Here is a 27,205-nt window from a genome sequence, read left to right as displayed (position 1 = left end):
GGGGTCAGTCCTTTAATGGGACTTTGTCGCGGCCGACCCAGCGCGGAGCTATGGCCTGCACGCGCTCGTAGGCTGAACTGGGGTGACCACCGGATCTCAACATCCAGCCCGTCGCCCAGTTCAGCTTTCTTGCTTGAAGATCTCACAGGAACACTGGAGAAAAAAAGCTGTCTAAAAAATCCTTTAAGAAAAAAATCTTGCCAGGACCTAAGATCCCAGCAAGGTATCTAGGTCCTTACTCCTAACTAGACAGAAAATAACTGATTTGCTGAGGCAGAGAGAGAGAGGATATACCCTCTGGGACTGCCCCTAGGGTGTGGCCAGAGCTTTTTAATTTCCTGTCTAGTCCTGCTCCTGTGGAGGCAACATAACCCGAAGGTGGTGTATCACCGAGGACTACGTCTGTCAATGAGCGCTAGAGAAATAAAAAATTATCATAAATAAATAATAAAAAAATACTCCTACCCCTAAAAAGAAAAAAAAATGACAATAATAATAAATAACACAAAATAAATCAATTATTTTTATTAATAAGAATAATAAATTATTATTAACCACTTCACGGCCGACCTATAGACAAAGGATGGCCAGGCGGTGACTTTGTTATCCTAAGTGGAGGTCATATGGTGTCCTCTCAGGAAGTGCCGATCGCTGCCAGTACCATGTGACCGTCGTGACGAATCACATCAGGTCCCATGACAGTTGTGCACAAGGAATGGCTTTTTTTCATGCTATCCAATGTGTACAATTGTGGTGCTAGCTGTGATTGGTCACAGTAATCAAATGGAACAGACAGGGCCAATCACAGCCCATCTGTACCATGTGATTAGCTATGACCAATCACAGCTAATCACAACAAAACAGACTAAATTAATCAGTTAAATGCTTGCTTATAGTAATGTAATGCACTGCTATAAGCAAACATAATGTGTACAAAGAAAAGAGAAAAACTAATTCAGGTCACTTCACCAGAGCAGTACAATGTTACTATGGTAATATTATATTGCTCTGGTCACAATGTGTTAAAAAAAATTGATTATGCTGTACTGCACTGGTGACAGTATGTAAAACAAAGAAAAATAAAAAACATTTGTGACTTTTTTTTTATTTTTAAATTTTCCAAACAATTATGACAAAAAAATTACAGCTTCAAAAAAACCTGCCATGCCCATTACAAAAGACCTTGGACTGTCTACTTTCCAAAAAAGAGACTTTTTTTTTTTCTTTACTGTCCTTGCATTTTAGGGACTCAAGCAATGCGATAGGCCGTCATTATATAAGGATTGACTATGTTCAGATATATCCCATAGTTTATGGACACTATCATTTTTACACAGACTAAATAATGTACATGGATTTGAGTATTTTTACCAAAGAAATGTAGCAGAATACATTTTGGGCTAAATGTATGAAGAACATTTAATTGTAAAATATTATAACAGAATGTCATGGACATGTAATAGTGTCTGGTAGCTTACCTTTTCCTCATGTCTGCATTAGAGGCCAGACTCTTCCTTCTGGCTGCTTTTATCATCTCTCTTCCCTGTTTGGTTCCACCCCAAGCCATTCCAGGAAATCTATATTAACCAGCGCACTGCAGGTCTGTCTGCTTTGCTGTTCAACAGTGTTTGTTAGTTGTCTTCCTTTATGCTGTGTACTTGATCTACCTTTCTGTGTACCGACTTTGGCTTGTCTCGGACTACTCCTGTTTGCCTGTGAACCTGATCTTTGGCCTGTCCCTTGTTTACCCTCGTCCGCCTGTTACCCTGACCTCGGCTTACCCATCACTATCCCTTGTGTCCTGAGTGACTGCTTCCCCTCTCTCCCTATGGAGCGTGATCCGGGGACCCCAGGGGCCGCGACCTGGGCCCAGCTGTAGCCAAGTCCATCCTCACCACTAGAGGCTCTAGTGAACACCTGCTGGGTCTTAGACTCCGCGCCCTGGGGAATCTTGGGCTCATGTTTCTGTCCATCCGCAGCAGTCCGCTATTGGGTTCACTACCTTGCGGTGCACCCCTTCCTCCAACAGGCTGCACTTGTCACCTGGCCACAGGTGACCTGACACAGAAACGAAGATAAATACTTTTTTTTTCCCAATTTTCAGTCTTTTTTTGTTTATTTAACAAAAAAAAAAAAATCCAGTGGTGATTAAATACCACCAAACTAAAGCTCTTTTTGTGTGAACAAAATTATAAAAATTTAGTTTGGGTACAGTATTGCATGACCGCGCAATTGTCATTCAAAGTGTGACAGCACTGAAAATTGGCCTGGGCTGGAAGGGGGTAAAAGTGCCTAGTATTGAAGTGGTTAATAATAATTATTTGGGGTGTGTATTTTTTTATTATTAATAACAATAATTTGTTCGTAAGGGGTTCGTAGTTATTCATTTATGTAATATTACATAATATTAATTTATTTTATTTACGTATTATTTATTTCTGATGATTTTTAGCTATTTGTGTACTTATTTTACATGTATTTTATTCATATAATATAACTTTGTTTTTAACATTTTTTAATTTGAGCAGAAAATCGCACACAACAATGCGACAAAACACACAAATGTGCACAGAAAATTGGCCTTTCACTTCTTTGGGAATAAAAATGCGCAAATCTGCCCAATTTAAGCTACAAAAGAAGCTCCATAAGTTTTTTGAGCTTCAGGCGACTTGGAGTGGAGATGTGAACCTATTCCATAGAGAAGAGCTGATTTTTTTTTTTTCCTCCAGCATTTTGGATTTTCAAGCTTTAAGCTACAAAATGCTGAGGTGTGAATGGGGCCTAAGGGACAAGCCAAGGTAAACAATATGGGAGTATATTGGGAAGACTTTGAGGATGCCAGCAGAGGTCAACAGGTGTGCCAATCACATTACACTGCATTTTGCATTGTAATATACTGGAGCCAGTGCCAGGATAAGGACATATAGTGCTCAGGGCAAAGATGCCAGACTTGCCAATCTCCCCTTTCTCCACATCCCCCAGTTTATTATGCACGATTAAGTGTCTGCGCACACCGGATTGTCTTCTGTAGCTACAGTCCCACTCCTAACTGCCACTATGCTTGCGTCACTGCACAGCTCTAGGTCTGGGCAGCTGGTTTTCAGCTCATCTCTGCACCTCTCATCCACAGCTCACCACTACCACCCCTATCTAAAGCTCACCTCTGCACCTGCCGTCCGCAGCTCACCTCTACACCCCACCATCCACATCTCACCTCTGCACCCTTCATCAAAACACACCTCTGAACCCCTGCCCAATGTTCACCTCTGTAGCCTGCCATCCACACCTCCTGTTCACAAATCACCTCCGCATTCCCCTGTCCACAACACACATCTGTGCCCCCCATCCATAACTTATCTCTCCACTCCCCGCCCTCTCACCTCTGCACACCCTGTCCACAACTCGCCTCTGCACACCCTGTCCACAACTCGCCTCTGCACACCCCCTCAGCAACTCACCTCTGCACACCCCCATCCATAACTCACCTCTGCACATCCCCATCCATAACTCACCTCTGCACACCCCCATCCATAACTCACCTCTGCACACCCCCATCCATAACTCACCTCTGCACACCCCCATCCATAACTCACCTCTGCACACCCTCATCCACAACTCACCTCTGCACGCCCACATTCACAACTCACCTCTGCAGACCCCCATCATCACATTGAATGTAGCTTGTCACACAGCACCCCCTCCTGCCCATGAACACATTGCGCCCAGCTGCCTCCCCTACCACCCCCTACCCCTCTTGTGCTAGCCCTGATTGTAGTCCCTTGTCTGCATACACCATTCTACTCATACGGTGAATTGGACAAATGCAACACGTTCTTAGGTTCATTCTGCTGCATTCAGATGCTTTTTACCTTCTTCTAGCCTACAGTTTACACACTACACTTTACTTTCTTCCTTGCATCAACCTACTTTAAGGAGTGTTTGCTATGAACATATCTGGGGAGGGAAACAGTTCTGATGCAAACCAGACACAGGCCATAACAGTGAAGATTCCCATTCTTACAAATTCATATTCCTGACATATTTACCATAACTGCATATGATGAACAAATACCATTGACTACTACTACTATATGTAATTTGTACACAACAGTAGCAGCAATGAAAATCTCTAATCTCTTCATCTAAACAAAACTGTTAAAAAAAAGTTTACCATCCTTAAGAGCATGCAAGCGTTTTTGAATGTTGAGTAAAACATTTTAAACATGAGGAGTCCTTTAAAGCAGCATCCCATAGTGACCAGAACTTCTCTTACAGTGATAGCTTCAGAATCATGAATTCTGGTTGCTTGATATGGGTTTCAGCACATTAGCATTGCCCTCTCCTGCTAAACTTAGGTATGTTTGTGCAAACACATTTTGCAAGTAAAGAGACTCAGGGCACCACATACCAGTGAAATAACTCTGAAATCCATCATCTTGCAATTTCTCTTCAGAAACCTGCTGTCCTAATAGCTAAATAGGCCCTGCACTCTATACACCTTGTAATATTGTGGGATGTTTAGCTCAGTGGTGGGTATATTTTAGTAATGTCAATGCCAGTCCGAACTGTGTTTTAAAGGCTTGCTAGCCCACTTTTATTAAAACAAAACTAAAAGAAAAGTTCACATAAAATTGTCTATGTAGCGGTGTCCGCTTCACAAAGCAAACAGTCAATGCAAATGCTAAGCCACCTAGCTCTCATGTGAGCAGCATTGCTGTTCATTGGCTCACACAGCCTTTAGTCGCAGCACCTTGCTGCACAAGCCCATTCTTGGCCTCTAGATATGGGGTCTCTGGGCAACCTAAGTTATCGCACTCCTCTTGAGCCCTACAGACTTCCTCCAGTCGCATGGACTCATCAGCCTCCTCAGCTTTCATAGTCTCCACAGACTTGTGTAGCTGTACCGACTCCTGTTGCTGGGTGATGTGTCTTCTTCAGAGCTAAATCCCCCAATTCAAGATTACAAAACCCAGAGAATACTGACAAGTTAGTCTTCTCCATTCAAAAGCAATGTTCTGGAGCTTCTCACACTGCTTTAATGTGAACCCTGTGTGTCTTTTATCTATAATTACACCGTGCCAGGGCCTAGCACTGTCACATATCCCTCCCCTTTGTTTTAATCTGGAGGGTGGGACACTTGCACCTGTCAATTGGGACACCTCTGTGCCTACCATCAGCCACGTACGCCCAACCCTTTTTTGGGTGTGCTTTCAGGTACGCCATACTCTGAATCTCAAACGGGGTCCTACTGTTCTCTATACTTGGTCTTCTCCCTTTTCGATGGGGTGACTGGGGCTGTTCTCTATCGTTCCTGATGCCTCTACCCAAATCCCTGTCCTGAATCTGTAGGGAATCCACTGTGCCAAACTTAAAGCCATTTTCCCCTTCATCTGAATCACCTTCAACCACTCTTGGTGTTCTTTTGAGTTCATCTAACTAAACCTTTTGTGGTTACCTTCAGCAACCAAAATCCCAGTTCTCATAACATTTTGTAATTGGCTGTACCTTTTATTGTCACCGACACCGGTCTGGTCAGTACTCTCTTTTAGAGTGTCTCTTAATCTGTACCTCTTTACGGCTGATTGTATCTGAGATTAAGAATCTCTGCCTGCGTATTTTATGGGCCCTTCTTTCTTATGAGGTCCTGCAAGTGAGACAGTATACCTGCGATTTACCAACCACTGCTCAGTCGCACCTCTGACCACACCAGCAGAGATTCTCCTCATTACCGCATCAGGTAGAGAGACCTCTAACATGCCGGTTATCTCAGATGTCTCAAGCATTTCTTCTGAGTGCCTTCATACAAAACAATCTTTTGAAGCATTCTCACAGGGAACTGTGAAACCACTTTTTAACTGTATTTGCACTGTATCGCTCAGTTCCTTTTTTGACCAACACTGCTTAGCACTGCCGATACTACCTGGCTCCACGGATTGATACTCCGCAGCATCTGCTTGTGTGACTGAGGTGGAGACACCTATGTGTACAGTAAATGTGTTGTTACAACTTCAAGTATCTACAGTAACATATGAGACACCTCAATACATTTCATATTTAAATACACAACCTTTTAAGGGACTTTTCCCTTGTCAGAGATATGAAGGGGCTCATTCACTGACATTTGTGAGTTTGAGACAGTTAAAGAGTCCTCCGCCCCAGTGGAGGTAACCATCATCAAAGCCTGGTGATCCCCCAGATGCTGTCACATGTGTGTCTTGCTCTCTTCCCCTCTAATTCTGTATCAATGAGCCACTGCAAATAAGGATCAGTTACACAATGACATTGTCACTCTCTATTACCCACCTGTTGGGCTGTGGACAAAACATTTGCTATTCACGCGTCTTTATCCAGTCCTTCTTACAGGAGGGGACCAATCTCAGCAGGGGCCAACACACACTCGACCACTGGCTAAGCTCTGATCCCTCCACTTGGCATAGCAGCTGTCATATCCAATCAACTGTTACACACAGTAGTCTTGTCCAGTAGTTCAAGTGCTTCCCTGCACCAGCCATCTCAATCCATAGTGCTTTCATCATGGGTGCTCCACAGCACCACATCATCTGCTCAGGGAGACACTGACGGAACTGGGTACTAAACAGTAGGCGCAGTACAATTATCATTTGTATCCACATGTGAAAACACATTTTCAACGAACGCAGGCTGAGTTAACCTCTCAATAACTAGATTACACATAGAGTGGTTGTACTGCACGCATTCTCACTGTGTGGTGCACGTCCACTCGTTCCACAAGAGCAGTATCAGAGCTGTCCTGGATAATCTCCAGCTCTAACACATGGCGCCCTTGCAAGATCTCCAAAACAACCATGTGGCTCTGTCTCTGTTGATATCCCACCTTTATCATCAACATTATTAATGAACATTACTGCAGTAATACAGCTTTCAATATCATCATCAGTATTATATTCATCAACATTAACCTCCCTTTTCTTGGATTCTACCAAATGTCTTAGCCTCCTATGCACTCTTGCCCACTTTGGCAACACCACAGTTGCCCTGGAAAACCTTCTGCACCATTGTTGCAGGCTCCTGGAAGGTTTCCCTGAGCATCTTTTCCAGAACTCTGCTGGATTGCCTCAAGCACAACCAGCATCAATATGCATGTCCTTTTCAGCCTTTAGATTTGCTGTACATTGGACTTTCACCCATGCCTCCCCACTTCTCAGGGTAGCACACCACAGAAAGTCCTTGTGCAACACAGATCTCAATGCTGTACACACTCCTAATTCCCTTGGATCAGTCCCAAAAACTGCCTTTACTTGAGTGCATCATCTTGTTGCTTCTGCCCTTGCACAGGTAAAAGGCCCCTGTGCCAACACTGCAGCCTTCTCCTGGCACCCCCTGCAGGCAAAAAAAGGATCTCGGTTGCTAGAGGTAACACCAGACTTGCACTCCTCAGAAATTTGGCTATACCCCTTGTACTGCGCTCTCTTCTCTTGGCCGACCATTTCCCTAAGCGTCAAAAAATGAGAAACTCAGCATTTCTCTTGCTTTTCAGGTGCCTTGCCCTCCCATTGATACCTCTCTCACACCAGAGCGTTGCTAGAGGTCCCCGTCACGCTGGGGGTCCTCTTCCCACAGGACTGTGACTTTATACTGGTCATAGAAGGGCCCTCTGATTTCTCTTGTATTGTACCTGTACTGTCTGCCCTAATGTTGTAAAGCGTTGCGCAAACTGTTGGCGCTACATAATAATAACAATAGTCTTGCTGGCTTAGATCTATCTGGTGGTAGCATCTTTGACCACCAGTCTCCCAGCCATGCTCTCCGTGTTGCAACTCTTTTAAATTTTGCAAGGAAGTCCTCAACTTCCTCCATAGGTACCATGAGTTGCATAAAGTTAGAGGCCCAAATCTCAGCACTGTACCACTTGCTTTATCCTATATACTGGGAGCCTTGAGCTATGATCATTGCATGCTTGTAACTAATCTGCACATCTGTGGACTCACATAGCCTGCAGATCTCCAGCAAGACACGGACACAGGATTGAAGGCTCCATCCTCCAAGACACTTTGGAGCCTTCAAGCTTCAGGCCCTGATCCCAGATTACAAACCTAGACAAAACTGTCAAGCCAGTCTTCTCCATTCAAAAGCAATACTCTGGAGCTTTGCACTCTGTTTAAATGCAAATCCTGTGTGTCTTTTTTCTATAATCACACCATGGCACGGCTTAGCACTGTCACAATTCTCCTTCCTCTTTACACACTTTTATTAAATATGTCTATAGCCTTGACTCATCAAGCTGCAATATCACCATATACAATATAAGTAGAACACCTGTTATATATAGCCACATACTTGAGTTGACTAGGATGTAATGGTATTGTTAGACAATTGTATATTTCTAGTCCTGTCTGAACACTGTCTGTTCTCCCAAGAAAGCTCTTGAATACCAATATAATATGTAAAAAAAAAAAAAAAACAGAACACCTGAGGGTGTGTTATTGGCTGCCAGGGCTCACCGGAAAAAAGTTGATGGATGCTGGCTATTATTCAACCTGAAAACTAAGAAAGAAGCACGATAAAGTGCCGGAGCATGGGGAGCAGGAGTAGTGTATGACCACATTATTATTAATACAGTAGGCTATAATTAAAAAAAAAAAAAAATCGATGGAGTTTTGTTGCTAAATAGCACTTAAGTCATTCCATAATACCACTGCCACTTTATCATGCCCTAAGTGCACTTTGAGGTGCCTTAACCACCATATTCTAAAAAACAGTGAGAGGTGGACTTGTGTTTCAGAAGTGATGTTTTTTTACATGATGCTGCAGAAAAGTAAGTGAATGGCTGCGACATGAGCTGTTTATAATGTACAGAGCCAATCAGAGTGGCTATGAGGAAGGATGAACTCATGAATGGTTTGTAGTAAGGGATCAGAGAAAGACAGCAGCAAATTCAAGAGGAGAGGTTTAATAATTTGGTTGTGGGAATATTTTCTAACTTTTTCACCGTGCCCTCCCTTCTTCTCTCCGCACCCCCATATCCTGCGAATTACCCCCTCCACTTGTATTTGACATGTACATTAACCACTTCACCTTCTCCTCCCTCCATGTATGACCTGTACATTAATGATGCGTTGTATCTAGTGCACAACTACCAAGCGCCATATTAATAAAGGCTTCTCGCAACACTACTATTATAGTTTTGCATGGAGTGTGTCGGCTTGTACAAAGTCCCCAGCTCCACCCATCTGCTGCCACTGTATCAGTGAAGCTGCCAGTGATTAGTTTGCAGTTGATTGAGGTTATGGAGAATGCAGCAGGAGGAGCGAGAGTCTGTGGAAGGAGGGCTAGAGAACGGATCCCAAGGTGGGTCCAGTCTGCTTGGTGTCTCCTCCCATAACTGAAATCTTGGTCTAGGGGTGGTGTGTGACTATTGAACCACCTTAATACCGGCATGTTTCTTCATTTGCAAAAAATTGTGGTAAAACATGGGATCCCTTTGGGGTGTCTACTTTCCAAAAAGAGGTCATTTTGGGTGTTTTTGTTCTGTCTTGGCATTTTTATTTGATCTAGTTTATAACAGAAAGTAAGGAAACAGTAGTTTTAAATGCCACAAAAAAAGCTCTAGCTGTATGAAAAAAATATAAAAATTAATTTGGATACAGTATTGCATAACTGAGTAATTGTTAATCAACCTATCACAGCACTGAAAAATGGCCTGGTAGTCAAGAGGTATTACAGGATGGTACTTGGATGGTTAAATGCTACTACAACTTGACGGACCAGGACTTCATTGTCTTTCTTACTATTATTATGTTTTTATGTTTAGTTTTACAATTCTATAGACCTACGGTGTCGATAATCCATTATAGATTCCTAATAGGATATTCGTTGTCGGAGTCAGCTGTTGGAAAGCCTCTTATTCATGTTGAATATTACGAATACAGCTTTTTACAGTTTTGTGAAAAATTACTTTTTGTACAACAGGAAGCTTATCTAACGTGATGCCCTTTATTTGTCTTCTGCCCATTGCTGTACTGACCCTTATGAACAGGCCCTTGTGGGCATGTAGTTTTTTTTATAATGGTAATCAGTGTAATGTACAGTTCAAGCAATAAGTTTTCCTATGTAAGCCTTTACACTTTCGTAAGAAAGAAGGAGGTACAATATTGAATTATGACTTTCCCTTTTTTCTTACCTAATTCAAGATATGTGCAACTTTCCCAAAGATCAAGGCCTGCTGCAGGCAACTACTACATGCACTACAATAAAAAAAAGACATAATATATAACAAAGTCTCAAAAGCACCATCTACTCATGGCTTTTGAGGCTTGTTTCGTGCATGCAGGTAACCCAAACTATTTGTAACCATCCCCTACCAGTGTACTAGATCCATTATTGCTAAATATTTTTATTCTACAGGATTTATATAACGCCAATAGTTTGCACAGAGCTTTACAACACAAGGGCAGACTGTACAGATACAATACAATTTAATACTGGAGGAATCAAGGGTACAAGGGTAGAGAGGCAACAATTTAAAAAGCTACTTAAAGACCTTAAACATATGCGATAAGGGAATGATCAACGAGTAGTATTACTAGCTCCAAGCAGCAGCACAGGCTGTATCTCCTCCATCTTACAATGACCTCTACCCTTTCTATGTTGGGCTTCCTGCTTGCTCAAGGTTCCAATTATCCATTAAGAAAACTCTCTGTGCTTTCTGTGTAAAAGAAGCTTAGGTTACTTGAATTCCATTTCTCTTTGAACAGCGCATTCATGTACCATAATGAGCCATTGTAAAGCGCTGTGTAAACTGCTAGCGCTATAGAAATCCTGAATAATAATAATCATAAAACACTATCTCAGTGTATGTGCTTGGCCAACAGCAACATCCAATGAGGATTATTAGCTCTTATATAACACTATGCATGTTAAGCTCATACGAATTTTGTTTAAACAAAACTTCCCAAAAGTACACGTGCATTGCAAAGACATATCAGCCCAAAGGCAGTAAGTAAACCTCTCACCACTAGGTGGTGCAGTTGGTGCACTAAAAATCAGGGGGAATAGTTTGAGAGAAATGCAAAGACATTTATATGTTCAAAAGCAAAAGAGATATTTTGATTCAATAAAAACAGCCAAGCAACTTTAAACAATAAAGGAAGTACTAGGTTGCTGTATAACGCTGTGATAAGAGGCAGATGTAAGGGAGGACATTTAACAAAATATTACTAGCCACAAATATAACAATTTAGCACATAAGGGGTGTTGGTTGTACCTGAACTCACCTTTGTTTGTTTAGCAGCAACTCTAGGAGGCCGATGGGACTCGTGGTTCACTGTCCAAGGACCCAGAGACTGGTTGGCATAAAAGTCCATTGGATATGTATTCTGCCATTCTGCTTCCTTAAGAGCTACAGAGGCCTGAAAAGAGCACAAGGTGATGTGAATGGAACTCACATACCAAAATCATTTATTATCAAAATATTTTTCTGTTTTTATATTTTTTTTCTGCACACTCCTCACCCTACCACATGAATACCACCACTGTCATAGCACAAAGGAGGCAATTTGCACATGATTTAGCTTTCCGATTCATTGCTCACCCCAATAAACCCTTACTCTTTTAAGTTTGGGTTGGACAATGGGGTAGACACCTAACTTGAGTGTAACACAGACCTACCTTCTCCTGTTTAAAAGAGCCTGGACAAGTACTAGGTAGCAGAAATATGTATATATTTTTGATGCAACCTCCTACAAATACAGTTGACCAGTGCACTAGCCCAGTGTAATATTTATAGCTTCAGAACATTTTATGCTTTTGGATAAGGGAGCCCCCTGGGAGCCAAGCTGACCATCTTTACCCCAAGGCTGCAGATTACAATATCTTAGGCTTCTCCAATATCTTATTCAATGTACGGTATATTCTATTGTTGCTTCACTTATTTAATGTAAGTATTACAAATGATCAGTCCTGTCTCTTTTATATCATTTGAAAGCAAAACAGGGATTTTTTTGTTACTCACTGAAAAAACCTTCTCTCGAAGTTCATTGTCGGACAGAGCTGCTTCTTCTTTATCCATGACCAAACAGGGTTTTATAGCACCACCTACAGGAGAAGGACACTAGGCAGAAAAAAGCTTACCAATTCCTATGGGCAGTCCTCTCTGGGTATAAAAACCGCCTCTCTGTTATAGGCCTCCAGTCAGTTGCAAGCAGTGCCAAGGAGAAAACTCTATAGAGGGATGGGTGCTGTGTCCATCAATGAACGCAAAAAAAAGGGATTTTACGGTGAGCAACAACAAAAAAAAATTCTATTTTCTCTTACGTTCATTTGCAGACACAGTCCCCAAGCATTGCCATAATGATGGGTGGGCAAATCAACTAATAGAGAAAAACCCCAGGTAACATGCCAGCAATCTGAACCACCAGAGGAGGAGCCCAGGAATCCTAAACAGCAGCCTGCAAAACTTTGCGGCCAAAAATAGCATCGGAAGATGTCACTACATCAACTTCCTAAAACATAGTAAACGTGCGCACAGATGACCAGGTCGTAGCCTTGCAAACTTGAGAGACAGATGCCTGATGTCAGAACCTCCCTGGTGGAGTGTGCCATAACAGGGAAGGGAGGTTCCCACCCCTTAATCGCATAGGCTTGTACAATCTCCTGCCAAATCCAACAGAAAAAGGTGGCAGAAGAGGCCGCCAGGCCTTTCTTCAGACTGTCCGTGAGCACAAAGCGAATCAGACCACCAAAAAGCATGCATCTCAGAAAGGTACACGCGAATTGCGCGAACCACTTCCAAGGAATGCAGAGCCACCTCCTTAGGGTGCGACAGCCGAAGACAGGACGATGTCTTCATTTAAGTGGAAATCTGACACCACCTTTGGCAGGAAGGAGGGAGAGGTCGAAGCAACACATTGTCCTTGTGTAGAATCAGATGAGGAGGCTTACAGGACAAAGCTGCTAATTCTGACACCCTCTGAGCCGAAGTGACAGCTACCAGAAAGGCACCTTTGTGATAAAGCAAGGGAATATCCTGGATGTTCACAAAGGGAGACTGCTGAAGAGTTGACAGCACCAAATTCAAGTCCCACGGTGGCAACGGGGAGTTCACAGCAGGCACCACATGGCGAACCCCTGAAAAAAAAGTGTGAACCAAAGAATGCGTTGCCAAAGGACACTGAAATAAAACCACCAGAGCGGAGACTTGCCCTTTGATTGTGCTCAATGCAAGCTTCTGATCCACACCTTGGAGGATGGACAACACCCGAGCCACCGAGGAAGAGCGAGAATAGAACCCCAAAGCTTCACACCAACTAATATAAGCTCTCCTCTCCAGGTGCGATGATAAATCTTTTGGGAAGTAGATTTACGAGCTTTTAGCATAGTCAGGAACCTTGAACCAGACAACTTCCTGTCCTTTAGAACTTGGCTTTCAATAGCCATGCCGTCAAAGCCAGTGACTGTAAAGCAGGGTGGAACACTAGCCCTTGAGATAGAAGTTCCTCTCGAAGAGATAGCAGACAGGGAGCGTTCGCCACCAACCGCACCACGCCGGCAAGCCATGAATGGCGAAACCAGTCTGGATCCACCAAGATGACCGGGATCATTTGGTCACTATCCTGCATAGTAGACTAAGAATCAGAGGGGTGGGAAGGCATAGATGAGATTGTACTGATCCCCTGGTGCCACTAGCAAATCCGTTGCATCTGCCAGGGGATCCAGCAATCTTTCGGTTGAAATGGAATCCCAGCAGACCACTCGCCCTGGACAAATTGCTTGATCCAGCATCTGACGGGTGAGTTAATCTGCCTCCCAATTTTCAACCCCCGGGCTGTGTACGGCTGGCAGAGAGAAAAATGAACTTTTCCACCCATCGCAGGATGAGATGCTTCCAGAGCCGCTGCTGCACTTCTTGTGCGTGATCATCTAATGAGTCAAGAACAATTGGATCGCCTGAAGCTCCAGAACATTCATGGGCAGTCGAGCCTCCATCAGAGTCTCTTAACTGAGTCCGATCCCAAGACCCTGCCCTAGCCAGACAGGCTAGTATCTGTTGTAATCACAGTCAACTGAAGAGGAAGGAAGGACTTTCCCTTCCGTAAGGGCGGTGACTTCAGCCACCAGAGGAGAGAGGCCCTCGTTGACCACTCCAGGAGAATTTGCATGTCCAGCGGCAGTGGAAGATCTGTTCCATTTGGATAAGATTTCCTTCTGCAGTGTCCTTGTGTGGAATTAGGCATACATAACAGCTTAAAAAGTAGCCACTGTCAGGCCCAAAACCTGCTTGCAAAAACGCAGGGAGGGCCGCTTGCAAGCCAAAAGCTGTTGGACTGCTGACCAGAGTTTCTGTAGTTTGTCCAACAGGAGGAACACCTTGGCTGGCTCTGAATTGAGGATGAGTACCAATTACTCCAGGCATTTGGATGGGTCCTGAAGGGAACACATGGTGATCTCCACACTGTCCTGCACGGACGAGTGGGTCCCCGCACACAGGAGCAAGTCGTCCAGGTAGCCAATCACAGCGATTCCTCATTATCCCAGCAAGGCCAGGACCAGGGCCAGGATCTTGAAAAACATTTAGGGAGCAGAGGCTTAAAGGTAGTGCTACAAATTGCCAATGCGCGTCCCTGATAGCAAAGCATAGGAAACGCTGATGTCCCTTGCAGAAGGGAATGTGCAAGTAAGTGTCCTTGATGTCTATAGATGCCAAAAAGTCCCCCTGGTGAAGGGAGACCACCACTGAACGAATGGACTTCATTTTCAACTTGTGAACCCACACAGGTCCTTGAGGTCCAGGATTGGGCGAACCCTGTCTGCCTTGGGAACTGTAAACAGGTTGGAGTAAAACCCCATGAACCTCTCCGACTCGGGCACAGGAACAATCACTCCTTGAAGAAGCAGGTCCTGCACAGCCCCATACAGGGCTCGCAGACAGATTGACAAGAGCCGCAGATTGGAAGGAATGAACCTGTCTGGCAGAAAGGAATGAAATTCTATTTTGTAGCCTGAAAGAATAATTTCACTGAGCCACTTGTCGGAAATGAAGGAAGTTTCACGGGGCCGGAAACAAGAAAAGGTGACCCACTACCCTGGGAATGGGCGGTGCAAACCTTTATGCCAAGGAGGACTTATCCGCAGGACTGGAGGGCTTTTTGGGCCAGGGACGCTTGGTGCCTACTGTTGGGGCCTTAAAGGATTTGGAGCCTTTTGTCGTAGACCCAGGGGAGAGAAAAATCCACTTGTGCGCCATAAGGGCCGGTCCTGTTCTGTGAATGAATGACGAGCTGGAGCATGTGGGTAAAGCTCCCTTGACAGCTCCTCCTCTTTACCGAAGTGTTCGGGGGAAGGGGGGCTGTCGGCCAGGAGTAACACTGTGACACAAATTATAGGTACCTGGTCATATGTGTCCCCACGAGACATTTAACTCACTGGCCGCCCTGGCCCAGGATTGGGCATAGTCATGGCCAACCGAGCGCAGAGCTAACAGCCTGTACACGCTCGCTGATCAGACTGGGGTGACCACTGGATCTAGATTATCCAGGCTCGTCACCTAGCCCAACTGTTGATAGAAGATCTCTGCAGGGAAAAAAAATCCCAGGAACAAGAAAAGGAAAAAATAAGAAAGCTATATGACCACAAGTCCCAGCATAAAAAAACAACATGTCCATTCTCCTGACACTAGGCAGAATAACTGGGGGCCTATAGCAGAGAGAGGGTTTTAAACTCAGAGAGAACTGCTGATAGGAGGTGCTGAGTTTTCTTTTTCCGCCTAGTGTCCTACTCCTGTAGGTGGGGCTATAATACATGGATAAAGAAGAAGTAGCTGTGTCCGTTGAAAGAACGTAATTGTATGTAAATTGTATTGACTGAAAATCCAATTAATCTATAAAGTGAACAGAAGGTCTATCTCATCATTCTCATGAGCCTGGACACCATTATACCAGTTAACAAAAATGATTTCCAAGGAACTTGCAGGCAACCTGCAGAGAGTGAAGGCAACTCATAATGTTTGGCTAGACCTTTATGCCCTAGAATACCCAAAAGACAGATTATAGAACATATATATAATGCCTATACATTTTTATCTTATTTTTAATGATAATGTTAAAAGATGTGTTTGATATAAAACAACTACCACGCTAAGAAAGAAAATCCAGGGAAAAGATTCCAATGACAATATGATTTAGATTGACAGATCTAGCATTGTTGACCTTTTCTGGGTCTCTTAGAACTGCTTCATCTAACAGAGAGATTGGGAAACTTATGGTTGGCTGAGCATCATGGGACACACAGGGCAACATTAGGATGTGGGTCAAAGACTGCCAATCCATTCGTCAATGTTTGCATACCTTTCACTATAATGAAAAGTGTAAAAAGGGTATGAGATAATGCCATTTTTGACTGCTGCACATTTTGCTGATAGCAAACAACTCACAAACAACTTTCAAAAGAGATCTTCATTAGATTTAAATAACCAAACCATCTCCGGACTGAAAAAAAAAAAAAAAAAAACGGCTTGGATCCTTGTCCAATGACCCATGCAATAAGTGAAATGTAGCTGCAAGCCAACCACATAGGTTTTAATGACCTCTGTTGAACAAATGTAAGAGCAGAAAAACCAGGATCCAACGCACCAGCCTGTATTACAGCAAGCACCAGGTGGACAGACACATCATTTGTCTCCTTACTTCAAACTGTGTCCCTATTTCTGCCTTTAAAAGGAATCTACAGCCTCTTTAAAGGGTCACTCAACTGAAGATGGATTTTCAGTATTTTATCTACATGAGACCTGTAGTGCCCAACCTGCAGCCCTTTGGCATTTATAGGGCTTGTTTACACTTGCTTCAAATGTGGCACTGGACACGCTTTTTTAAAGCACTCTGAATGCCAATCAAAGCACCTGTCATTAAATAAAATGGTAAGCTTACAGTCCTGTTTACATATTGTGTTTGCTTTCCTTCAAATATTAAACTCTATGTCGCCTTCTTGGTGCTGGGGGTTACTACTGAGTGGGGCATCAGCAGAGATGGGGGTATACTACTGAGCAGGGAATCTGCCGAATGGTGGCACTAATAAGCTGGGGATCTGCTGAACAAGGGTATCAATGAGCTAGGGATCTGCTGAAAAGGGGTACAAATGAGCTGGGGATTTGCTGAGTGGGGGTATTACTGAGCTGGTGTTCTACTGAGCCCCTTTAAAACAAATCGAAAATCAACACACAAACACAGAGATCTATTGCCAAGCTTCATTAAAGCTTCAAAAAAAGCATCTTTGAAGCACCACTAAAGCATCATCAAAGCGTCAAAAAAGCATGTTGAAGTGGTAGGCGCTTTAATGTGTGGGTCTAAGCAAGTGTAAATGAGCCCATAGTGCAGCCCTTAGAGCCCCACTAGCTAGTAGCCTGTTTTAGTGCTTACTTAAGCCAGTAAAGGAAAATTATTTTTAGTGGCTTCTAGCAGGTAAATGGTTTGGTTTATTTCTTTAATGGGGTCTTATTTTGTTTGCGCTGCTTATTCTTTATCTCTTTTATATGTTTTTTTTTTTGCCTGGTCTTTTATAATACTGAAATAGATATCAAAAGTAAAAGCAAATTTTAAGGGAGCTGTGGAGAGCACAGATGTGGAAATCCTGCTTTGTAAAGGGAAAATATCTCCAGTCTATGACTGTCTCCTGAATATGTCCCCATGTCTCCAATATCTCCTATAGAATGTTTGTAGCCTTTGGCAATCTCTTGTAGCATGCTTACGATGTCTGGCCATCACCTGTTGTGAAGGTACTGACATTTTTGTAGCATTGTATTCACTGAATATATTAGTTACACAAAGCCACGGGTTTTCATTATACACCATTACGACCCTCTAGCCGCCTAACAACCAATACCATCAATTGATAAGGAGGATGTCAGTCACCTGCACAGAATTCTTGTTTGCCCCCTCCCCGATCCACTCTATCAGCACTGGGGTCACATTAGCTGAGTGATCGAGAGAAATTGAGGAAGAGAAACATTGGAATACTAGTCAGCATCAGTGTGCTAAGGTGTATTAGCTTTGGAAGAATAAATCACTTCTAATGTTGGATATCCTACGTGTGTGGCTGTTGCTGCAATATGCAAAATTATTAGAATAGTTTTTTTTACATATTAGAATGGGGTGCCTCAAGGCTATCCATAACTTAAAGGGGTGCCTAAGGGCTGTCCATAATTTAAAAGGGCGCCTTGACTGAAAAAAGTTTGAGAAACACTGTTCTAGATCATGCTGACCCTTATAAATATTCAATTAGACCGAATCAATCAACAAGCCACCAGCCACTTCTGGGATTTCTACGTAGCAAGCCCATTATGCTCTGCAAACGCTTTTCATGAAAGCACCATGAACTAATTGCTTATTTGTAAAATAAGTATACAAACAATACACTTAGGCTCCGTTCACATCTAGGCGTTTTGGGGCGTTTTTGGGGCGTTTTTCTGCTCTAGGATCAGCTCTCAAAACGCCCAACAAGACAAATCCTATTCATTTCAATGGCCCCTGTTCACATCTGAGCGTTTTGACGCTGTATACAAAACGCCCAACGCTCAAAAAAGTACATGAGCTTCTTTTTGGGCAGATTACAGGCGTTTTCCATTGATCTCTATTCAATCTAAAAACGCCTGCACAAAAATCGCGGTAAAAATCGCGGTAAAATCGCGGTAAAAAACGCCGCAACAATCGCGGTAAAATCGCGGTAAAAAACGCGCGAAAAACGCTACGCTCAGGTGTGAATGTAGCCTAAGTCCCGTTCACACTAAGGCGACCTGTGAGGCGACCTGGTCACCTCACAGGTCACTGTAGGTCGCCTTCCATAGGGAAGCTGCGGACCCGTTCTAATAGGAGCGACACAAGTCGCTCCGACTTAGAAAAAGGGTCCGGAGCTTCTTTGGGGCGACCCGGAGGCAACCGCCATAGACTTCAATGTTATGAAGTCCGCGGCGGCCGCTCCGAGGTCGCCCCCCCCAAGTCGGATCGCGGCAATGTGAACGGGCCTAAGAGCCGGTTCACATTAGAGCGATCCGACTTGCCGGGGCGACCTCACAAGTCGCGGTGCGCTGCTTGCACCGCGACCTTGGAGCGGCCGGCACGGACTTCATAACATTGAAGTCAATGCAGGTCGCTCCGGGTCGCCCAAAGAAGCTCCGGACCCTTTTTCTAAGTCGGAGCGACTTGTGTCGCTCCTATTAGAACGGGTCCATAGCTTCTCTATGGCAGGCGACCTACGGCGCCCAAGTGTGAACTGGCTCTAAATGGCACAATTCAGTTTATAAACAAGTAAATGGTAAAAAAAAAAAACGGTCCAAAAACACCCATATTTAGGGTGTAGCATGTTACTGTGCAGCAGCTGACCTCTCCCCCAGAGTCCCCCTCGTGTCAGCGGGCAGGGGTTCTTCTCCCTGCACCCGCTGTCACATTTTAAAAACACAGCCTCATCATTCATTCACAGAGGTTGGTGAATGAATAAACTACAAGTCCCATCTGTCTCCGTGGTAGATGGCTTGTAGTTCTCAATGGACTATGAGAGCGCTAATGAGTGCCCCCTAGTTCATTAATTTTTCCTGCACTTCAGTAAAGGTCTGCCTGCATGGTAGGTACAGGCTGACAGCTGTGCTGAGTGTCTGCAGAAGCCTGGCACTGCATCTGTGATCCACTGATCTCAGTCACAGTGCTTTGCAGGCTGCAGTGTAAAAAAAACAATAAATGTGTTTATCTGCAAACCCAATGCGCATTTATTTATTTTTTTAGGTGAGCTTAGCCTTTAAATTATCTTACCAAAATGTATAAATACTTGAAAAAACCTTGATTTGATTTTTTTTTTGGGTAAGATTTTATGTACATAAATATATGATTATATTTGTTCATTATATATACACATTCTGTGCTTCCTGCTTTGAATGTAGCATACAGATTGTTCTTTTCTGCTCCTTGTACCACTGTGAAGATCTATGATCAAAGCTCTGCTAACAGACTTTCACTGGCATAGTATACTATGGTGCATATATACTATATAGTATATTATTATCAAGTACTGACATCTCTGACAAAGGATACAGATACCTCATTAGTAATGCATTTCTCCTTTCATTAAAAGTTCCATCCTGAACACCTACCTTTGCTGAACGACCCGCTAGCTTTCATGTATCAAGTACTCCAGAGCTGGGTTTTACCTAGTACACATCCTGGCTTTTTCCTAGCAGTGTAACTTGAGAGTTTAAATAGCAAGAGAGATTCTCCTTCAATAGCTGCAGTATGTAGGAAGAGCTGGAAGCACATTGCACAGAATGTAGATTCCCTATGCCCTCGCCTAGATACAGGCAGTCCCCGGGTTACAAACAAGATAGGGATTGTAGGTTTGTTCTTAACCACTTAAGCCCCAGAGGATTTTCCTGCTCAAAGACCAGGGCCTATTTTGCGGCCTAGATACAGGCAGTCCCCGGGTTACAAACAAGATAGGGATTGTAGGTTTGTTCTTAACCACTTAAGCCCCAGAGGATTTTCCTGCTCAAAGACCAGGGCCTATTTTGCGGCCTAGATACAGGCAGTCCCCGGGTTACAAACAAGATAGGGACTGTAGGTTTGTTCTTAACCACTTAAGCCCCAGAGGATTTTCCTGCTCAAAGACCAGGGTCTATTTTGCGATTCGGCACTGCGTGAATTTAACGGACAATTGCGTGGTCGTGCGACGCTGTACCCAAATGAAATTGACGTCCTTTTTTTTCCACAAACAGAGCTTTCTTTTGGTGGTATTTGATCACCTGTACGATTTTTATTTTTTGCGCTATAAACAAAAAAAAGAGTGTAAATTTTGAAAAAATAATAATATTTTTCAAATTTTTTTATATAAAATCCCCCCCCCCCCCCCAAAAAATGTAAAAAATCAAAATTTTTTAACATTTTAGGCCAATTTGTTTTCCGCTACATATTTTTGGTAAAAAAAATTCGCCATAAGCGTATTTTGATTGGTTTGCGCAAAAGTTATTGCGTTTACTAACTACGGGAAAGATTTATGTAATTTTTATTGTTTTTTTTTTTTAACTAGTAATGGCGGCGATCTGCGATTTTTTTTGCGGGACTGTGACATTGTGGCGGACAGATCGGACCCCTGACTAACATTTTTGACACTTTTGGGGTACCAGTGACATTACTACAGTAATCAGTGCTATACATATGCACTGTTACTGTAAAAATGTCACTGGCAGGGAAGGGGTTAACTTTATTAGTGATCAAGGGGTTAAGTGTGTCCCTAGGGGCGTGATTCTAACTGTAAAGGGGCGTGACTTGTTATGTAACAACAGAGACATACGATCCTACATAGCAGGATCGTATAGTCTCTGAAGTTACATCAGGGAGAATGACAAACGGCTTTGTTTACATTAGCCGCCTGCCTTTCTCCCTCTCCAGCGGGAGATCGCGAGTGACCGGCGGACATCGGAGCCGCCAGTCACTCGCGCGGGGATGTGTGGGAACGAGTGGGAGCGCGCCTCCGGCGGCGCGTTTGCCCCCTAGAGGCTCCTGGGCGAGCGACGTAGCCCTACGTCGATTTGCCCAGCAGAGCCAGACTGCCGCAGTAAATAGTCGTGCAGCAGTCGGCAGGTGGTTAAGTTGAATTTGTTTTAAGTCACAACAGGTAAATTTTTTAAGTGTAGCTCCAACCAAAAAAATATATTTTAAGTTTTTTGGATAGCATTGGGAAGGGTAACACCCCTGTATCATTTGTTTTGCTGTCTGTGCCCCTATTCAGAAGATTTCACCTCACCTTCTGTCCCTGTGACAATTGGATTTTGAACATTTTGGGTTGCTTTGGAAAAGAGGATTGATAAACTTCAGTGTAGACACCTTTTTCCCATGATAACTCTTACAGGAGTAAATTTCCCTTCCTAGGGGGAATTTCCTATCACTTCCTGTTGTCTCCCTCCGTTTGTAACCCGGGGACTGCCTGTACACAAGATTTAGGTACTGTAGGTGATTCAACCTGCTGCAATCTACTACTACTCAAACATCCATATTGGACAGCAGTGGCGGCTGGTGCATTGGGGGCGCAGGGGCCCCGCCCCCCCCTATCCATGCATTTGGCCCCCTAATCTATATGCGGGATGCCGGACGCATGGAGTTCAATGGGGCTTTTATTTTTTTAACCATGTGATTAGAGCCTGAGGCTCTAATAGGCTAAAAAAAAGGATGGGCTTGAGGCGCAGAGCACTGCGCCCTGAGCCCACCCAGTTGTGTGACAATAGTGAATGAATATTCGCTATTGTCACACGGATCCTCCTCCTGGCCAATCAGGAAGCGGGTCCTGAGACCAGTTTCCTGATTGGCCGAAAGGAGAAGCCATGCCATTGGGCATGGAGGAGGAGATGCAGAAGAGGGGGAAGAAGTCGAAGCCGCCGCGGTGTGAGTGAGCTGGGGGGCGGGGCCCTGCTGTGGCCCCCGGGGGGGGGGGTATGGTGTGCGGCCTGGTGTGGTCCGGTGCGGTCCGTCTGACAACCCCCCCCCCCCGGCCCATGGAGCACCAGCCGCCACTGTTGGACAGACTGACCTTTCAATGTAATCTCTATATGCAGGAATCAAAGAAAAAGGGACATGCAGTAAGTAGATGTACCAGATGATGACCAACCTCATATGGAGTAAGCAGAGGCTTTGAGAAGGCTGTTCCCCAGTCAATTGAAAGTCTCGGGCAAGCAACTTGCACCCACCTGTAAAGAGAAGTACACAGACAATATGCAGTTAGCTAATGAATGCAAATCTCATAACAGGCTGCAGGGGTGAAACGAAATATGCCTAGCACAAATGACAGCAACAGGCAATGCTCTTGTTTGCACCCATTTCAAATCAATGAATTTCTCTAATGTGCTCCCCTTTTGTCTGTTAAATATACTATGTAAAGTTTATTTTATTTTATTTTACTGTGTATGTGTGCAAAAAAATACCTGTTGATCCTGCCAGAAATCAAGTGCTGCCCCATCTTATTTGCTCTGCTCAAACAGTGTTGTCAGGAAGTACTGCATGTTAGGACTACAGAACATCCATCTCGCCTTCCCCATAACAAGGAGGATGGGGTTCTGTTATCCTAACTCGCTTCCTGCCCCTGGGTAACAATGCTTACTCACTGTACTGTATTCTATAGAGTACCATTATAGAGAAAAAACAGGGCACACACTAACGACATCACTCCTTCTTTCCAATTTGATTCAACCAGCAACACATGCTGCAGATCCCTGCCTGAAGGCTGCCCCTCCTAATGCATTTCCCCTGTATGGGTTTAATCATAGAGAGCTCTACGTTTGTTCTCTATATCTAATTTGCACAGTGTGTGGATGGGCTCCTTGGCTGGTGCCCAGCATGCCCACAGTGGATGGAATGCGATCAGAGCTCAGAGCTGTGAGAGGTTGTGTGGATTTTTGGCCTATTTAGAAACAATGTTTTCCCCCTAGGATAGGAAGTATGTTAGGACTACAGAGCAACCCCCATGTCATGCAGAAGAGCAGACAGGGCCCTATAGCCCTTAGGCTGCATTCACACTTGCGCGTAGCATTTTCGCGCGTTTTTTTACCGCAATTTTACCGCAATTTTTACCGCGATTTTCAGGCATTTTTTGGAGGCAGGCATTGACATCTATCAAAAACGCTGGTAATCAGCCCAAAAAGAAGCTCATGTACTTTTTTCAGCTACAGGCATTTTGCAAAACGCTCAGATGTGAACAGGGCCCATTTAAATGAATAGGGTTTTACTTGGGCATTTTGGAACGTTTTTTTTAGCGTTTTTGGAGCTGAAAAACGCTTAAAAACGCCCAGGTGTGAATGGAGCCTACACTTCCTGCCCTTGTGTGTCAATGGTTTTCCTCCATGGACACCGTACAGTAACCATTGCCATGCTAGGACATAAAGTGTGTTAGGGACTACAGCACACCTTCCTTCATATTATGGAGAAGAGAAGACCTAACATGCTTCTTTTCCTAGGTGACAGTGTTACTCTTCCATAGATGTGTGGTTGACCACTGTCACCCTAAGACAGATATAAATTACTGGCAGGATCATTAGGTGAAAATTTAAGTAATTCTAAAGGCAGAAGTTTTTTTTACCTTAATGCCTTATATGCATTTATGTAAAAAACCTTCTGGGTGCAGCTCCCTCCCCCCACAACCCCCCCCCTTATACTTACCTGAGCCCCATCACGACTCAGTCATGTGCATATAAGCAACGGCTCTCCTAGGTCTCACTCCACTCATTGGCTCACACAGCAGTGAGGACCCTTTGTCTCCTGCTGCTGTCAACCAGAGCCAGTGAGCCAATGAGGAGGGAGCAGAGGGCGGGGCTGAACCACGTTCTGTGTGTAAATGGACAGTGTCCATTCACAGGAGTGCAGTTCGGGGGCACTTAGCAGGGGGGAGGAGCCAGCAGGGGACCCAAAAAAAAAAAAAAAGGATTGGGGCTGCTCTGTGCAAATCTATTGCACAGAGCAGGTAAGTAGAACAGGTTTGTTATTTTAAAAAAATGACAACCTTAGAACATTAAGGAGTAAAAGCCTAATAAGGGAAATGAATGCAGCCACCACATCTAAGGATTGACAGCATGCAATATTTTACATTATGTTTTCTAGAGTTAGATACACTAACTCCGTGAAGATAAGCTGATCTATGAAATGTGCAGGAAAAAAAATCCTGCTGTCCATAACAACAATCTTCCAACTGCTCTTTCTGCAGCTTAGGTTTGGAGAAGGAGATAAAGGTTCTTATTGGTTGCTACAAATAACAAGCTAAAAAGAGAATGGGGGGCAGTTGTGATTTTCTAATATGAGAAATTTTCAGGCCTCTTGCACACGACACTCCTGTTTGAGCATCTAATTTTTTAGACGTTTATTTGTATGTATTTGCACGCATTTTTGTGGAAATGCGTGGAAACTCTTTCTCGCATTCTTGTTCAGCACAATATGTAAATGAACATTTGTGCACAATTTCACGTATTTGCGCATGAGGAGTACATGACTAATTAAAAGATTTTTCTATTTTGTTTTTACTGAAGAATGCACGGCGCTCGTTTACGCGCCTGTGTGCATAGGCACATAGAAATTAATGGGCTGTATTTTAGACTTCACAAATATCCCAGCGCCCGGACGAAGCCTGCACTTCTCCTGACACCTCCTGTGCTCAGCTCCAGCTGATTTTAAAACGATAACACACTATCGGAGGCTCCTTCCCTTTTCTTCTCCATACCCGGGTACTGTACTGGAGTTTATTATACCTACTGAGCTGACATCTGATTACCAATAACGGAGAGAGATCGAGGTCTAGGGATATCCTGATTGCCAGTGTATGGGAGCGATCCCTTATTATCGACCCGCTGTTTACCCCTGTAGGGGTAAGGGAATCTGGTAAGCGCAGGACCCCAGGCTCAGGGGAACACTTTTTCCTTCCGCCCACTCACCACACTCTGGGCATAGAGAAAAGAGCACCTTAACCACCATATACGGACTATATATATATAGGACTTTTTTGGATCTATCAAATCACCGAGATTGCACATGTCTGTGGATCTATTTGTTTGACACCTTTACCTTTTGTGCTGCCGTTTTTGCACAGCTATATATAAGAAAAAATTTTTTTTTTTCTTTCACCTTTGCACTTTTGCACTTATTCGCTTGCAGCTACATATATATATATATATATATATATATATATATATATATATATAATTTTTTGCACTTATATTTATTAGATTTTTACGGCTATATTTATTGATTGCGATTCCATGGTTGCTAATTTATGATTAGTTATTTAATTATTTAAGTATTTATCACTCCACTCCTGATATTCACTGTTTTGCACTTTATATTCACCAATTGCACATATTGTATGTATATGTTTACCTAATTTTAATGGTTTTTTACTTCATGCTTGGATTATGCGTATAGACCACCTCTGATTTTACACAGTTTAGTTATTTGTTTTATGATTTTATAAGGCTATACACAGGTCTTAATATATATTTTATTGCACAAACTTTTATATAAAACTCAATTCAGGAGCGCAGCAACCATAGATTGATTTCCCAAATACCCCACTGGGCAGCGCCAATCACTTCTTTCATTTCCCCTATCAAATGTCTGTTGTCATAACTGATCACATGCACCGCATCTTGGCAAATGCATATCAAACAACAGCCAAGATGGCAGCTTCCTTGGCTGCGTTATGCTTTAAGCATGTACCAGTGCTCTTGAAAGCTGAAAGGGTTAAGAAAACGAGATCTGAAACCGGATAAAGAAAAAAATAAAAATAAAAAGCTGTTCAGCCTTTAAAAACCAGTCATAAAATATTCTGTTTATAATTTAATGTAGCATCCAGTTCAGTCCGGTGAAGGATGATGTTCCACCACATTTGTGGTTTATGATACTTTTTTTTTAATGGACTGGCTGCATTTTCTCCTAACAAGCTTTCGGGAGCTAACCTCTACTTTTCATCAGGTCAGAAATAATAGGCATCTCATTAATGCTCTTAACTTTACTGTTCTAGTTAAATATAAACAGTTAAGGGGATTTTTGTTGGCTTTTTTTTATTTCTTCTTTCTTACGTCTATTATTTCTTTTTTTGTATCTAGAATTTAGGAACACTTGCCAGATCTGTTCAAAACTTTAAACGGTTTGCACCTAAAAGCTTTTCAGAAGACAGCGCAGTAAGTCCATTACGTAGATAAAAAAAGTCTAGCAGACGTCTTCAAGTCATTTTTTTACATTTCAGTTATATGGCTTTAGTTGAACATTGAGTAAAAATAGAGGAAATAGAGGAGTGTGTATGTACTAGTAATGGTATTACATGAATAATGTGATTCATTTGCAAAATACAAGAATTTTCAAAGCCAACTTGCATGACTATATCAAAGCATAAAGCCTTTAGTCATATGTTTGTATGGGGTACAGATTTCCCTGTTATACCCATGTTCCAATTAAAGACAAGGACATATTCCTATTTATGAGCGCCATTATATCCAGATTTATTTAGCACAGTTACCAAGTCCTTTACAAACCATCCAGTTGTAGGTGTTGCTCAATGTACACAATAGTTTTCAGGGATTTTTTTTTTCAGTTCAGACATGACTTTGTTTATCTGAATATACTTTTGTTTTTCAGATTTAAAAATGAAAAGAGAACTGAGAAACCCCTTTTTCTCATCTCTGAAATTCTAGCTAGCCATTTCCCTAACCACAGCCCAAATCTCC

At 43.2% G+C, this 27,205-nt stretch overlaps 1 protein-coding gene across 1 annotated transcript in view; it reads right to left on the bottom strand.

Moving 5' to 3' along the window:
- The window catches only part of DPH1 (diphthamide biosynthesis 1), a 455,101-nt gene that overhangs the window by 19,605 nt on the left and 408,291 nt on the right, over positions 1-27,205 (bottom strand). The window contains exons 9-10 of the mRNA XM_082245828.1: positions 22,612-22,690; positions 11,253-11,387 (exon numbers count right to left, since the gene is read on the bottom strand). Of these exons, the coding sequence (XP_082101954.1) occupies positions 11,253-11,387; positions 22,612-22,690 (214 nt within the window). The remainder of the gene's footprint in view (positions 1-11,252; positions 11,388-22,611; positions 22,691-27,205) is intronic.

Source organism: Pelophylax lessonae (genome assembly GCF_965119305.1).
Source record: "Pelophylax lessonae genome assembly, chromosome: 2".
Taxonomy (NCBI): Eukaryota; Metazoa; Chordata; class Amphibia; order Anura; family Ranidae; genus Pelophylax; species Pelophylax lessonae.
The sequence above is the reverse complement of the archived record's forward strand: the minus strand, read 5'-3'. Positions and strand labels throughout refer to the sequence as shown.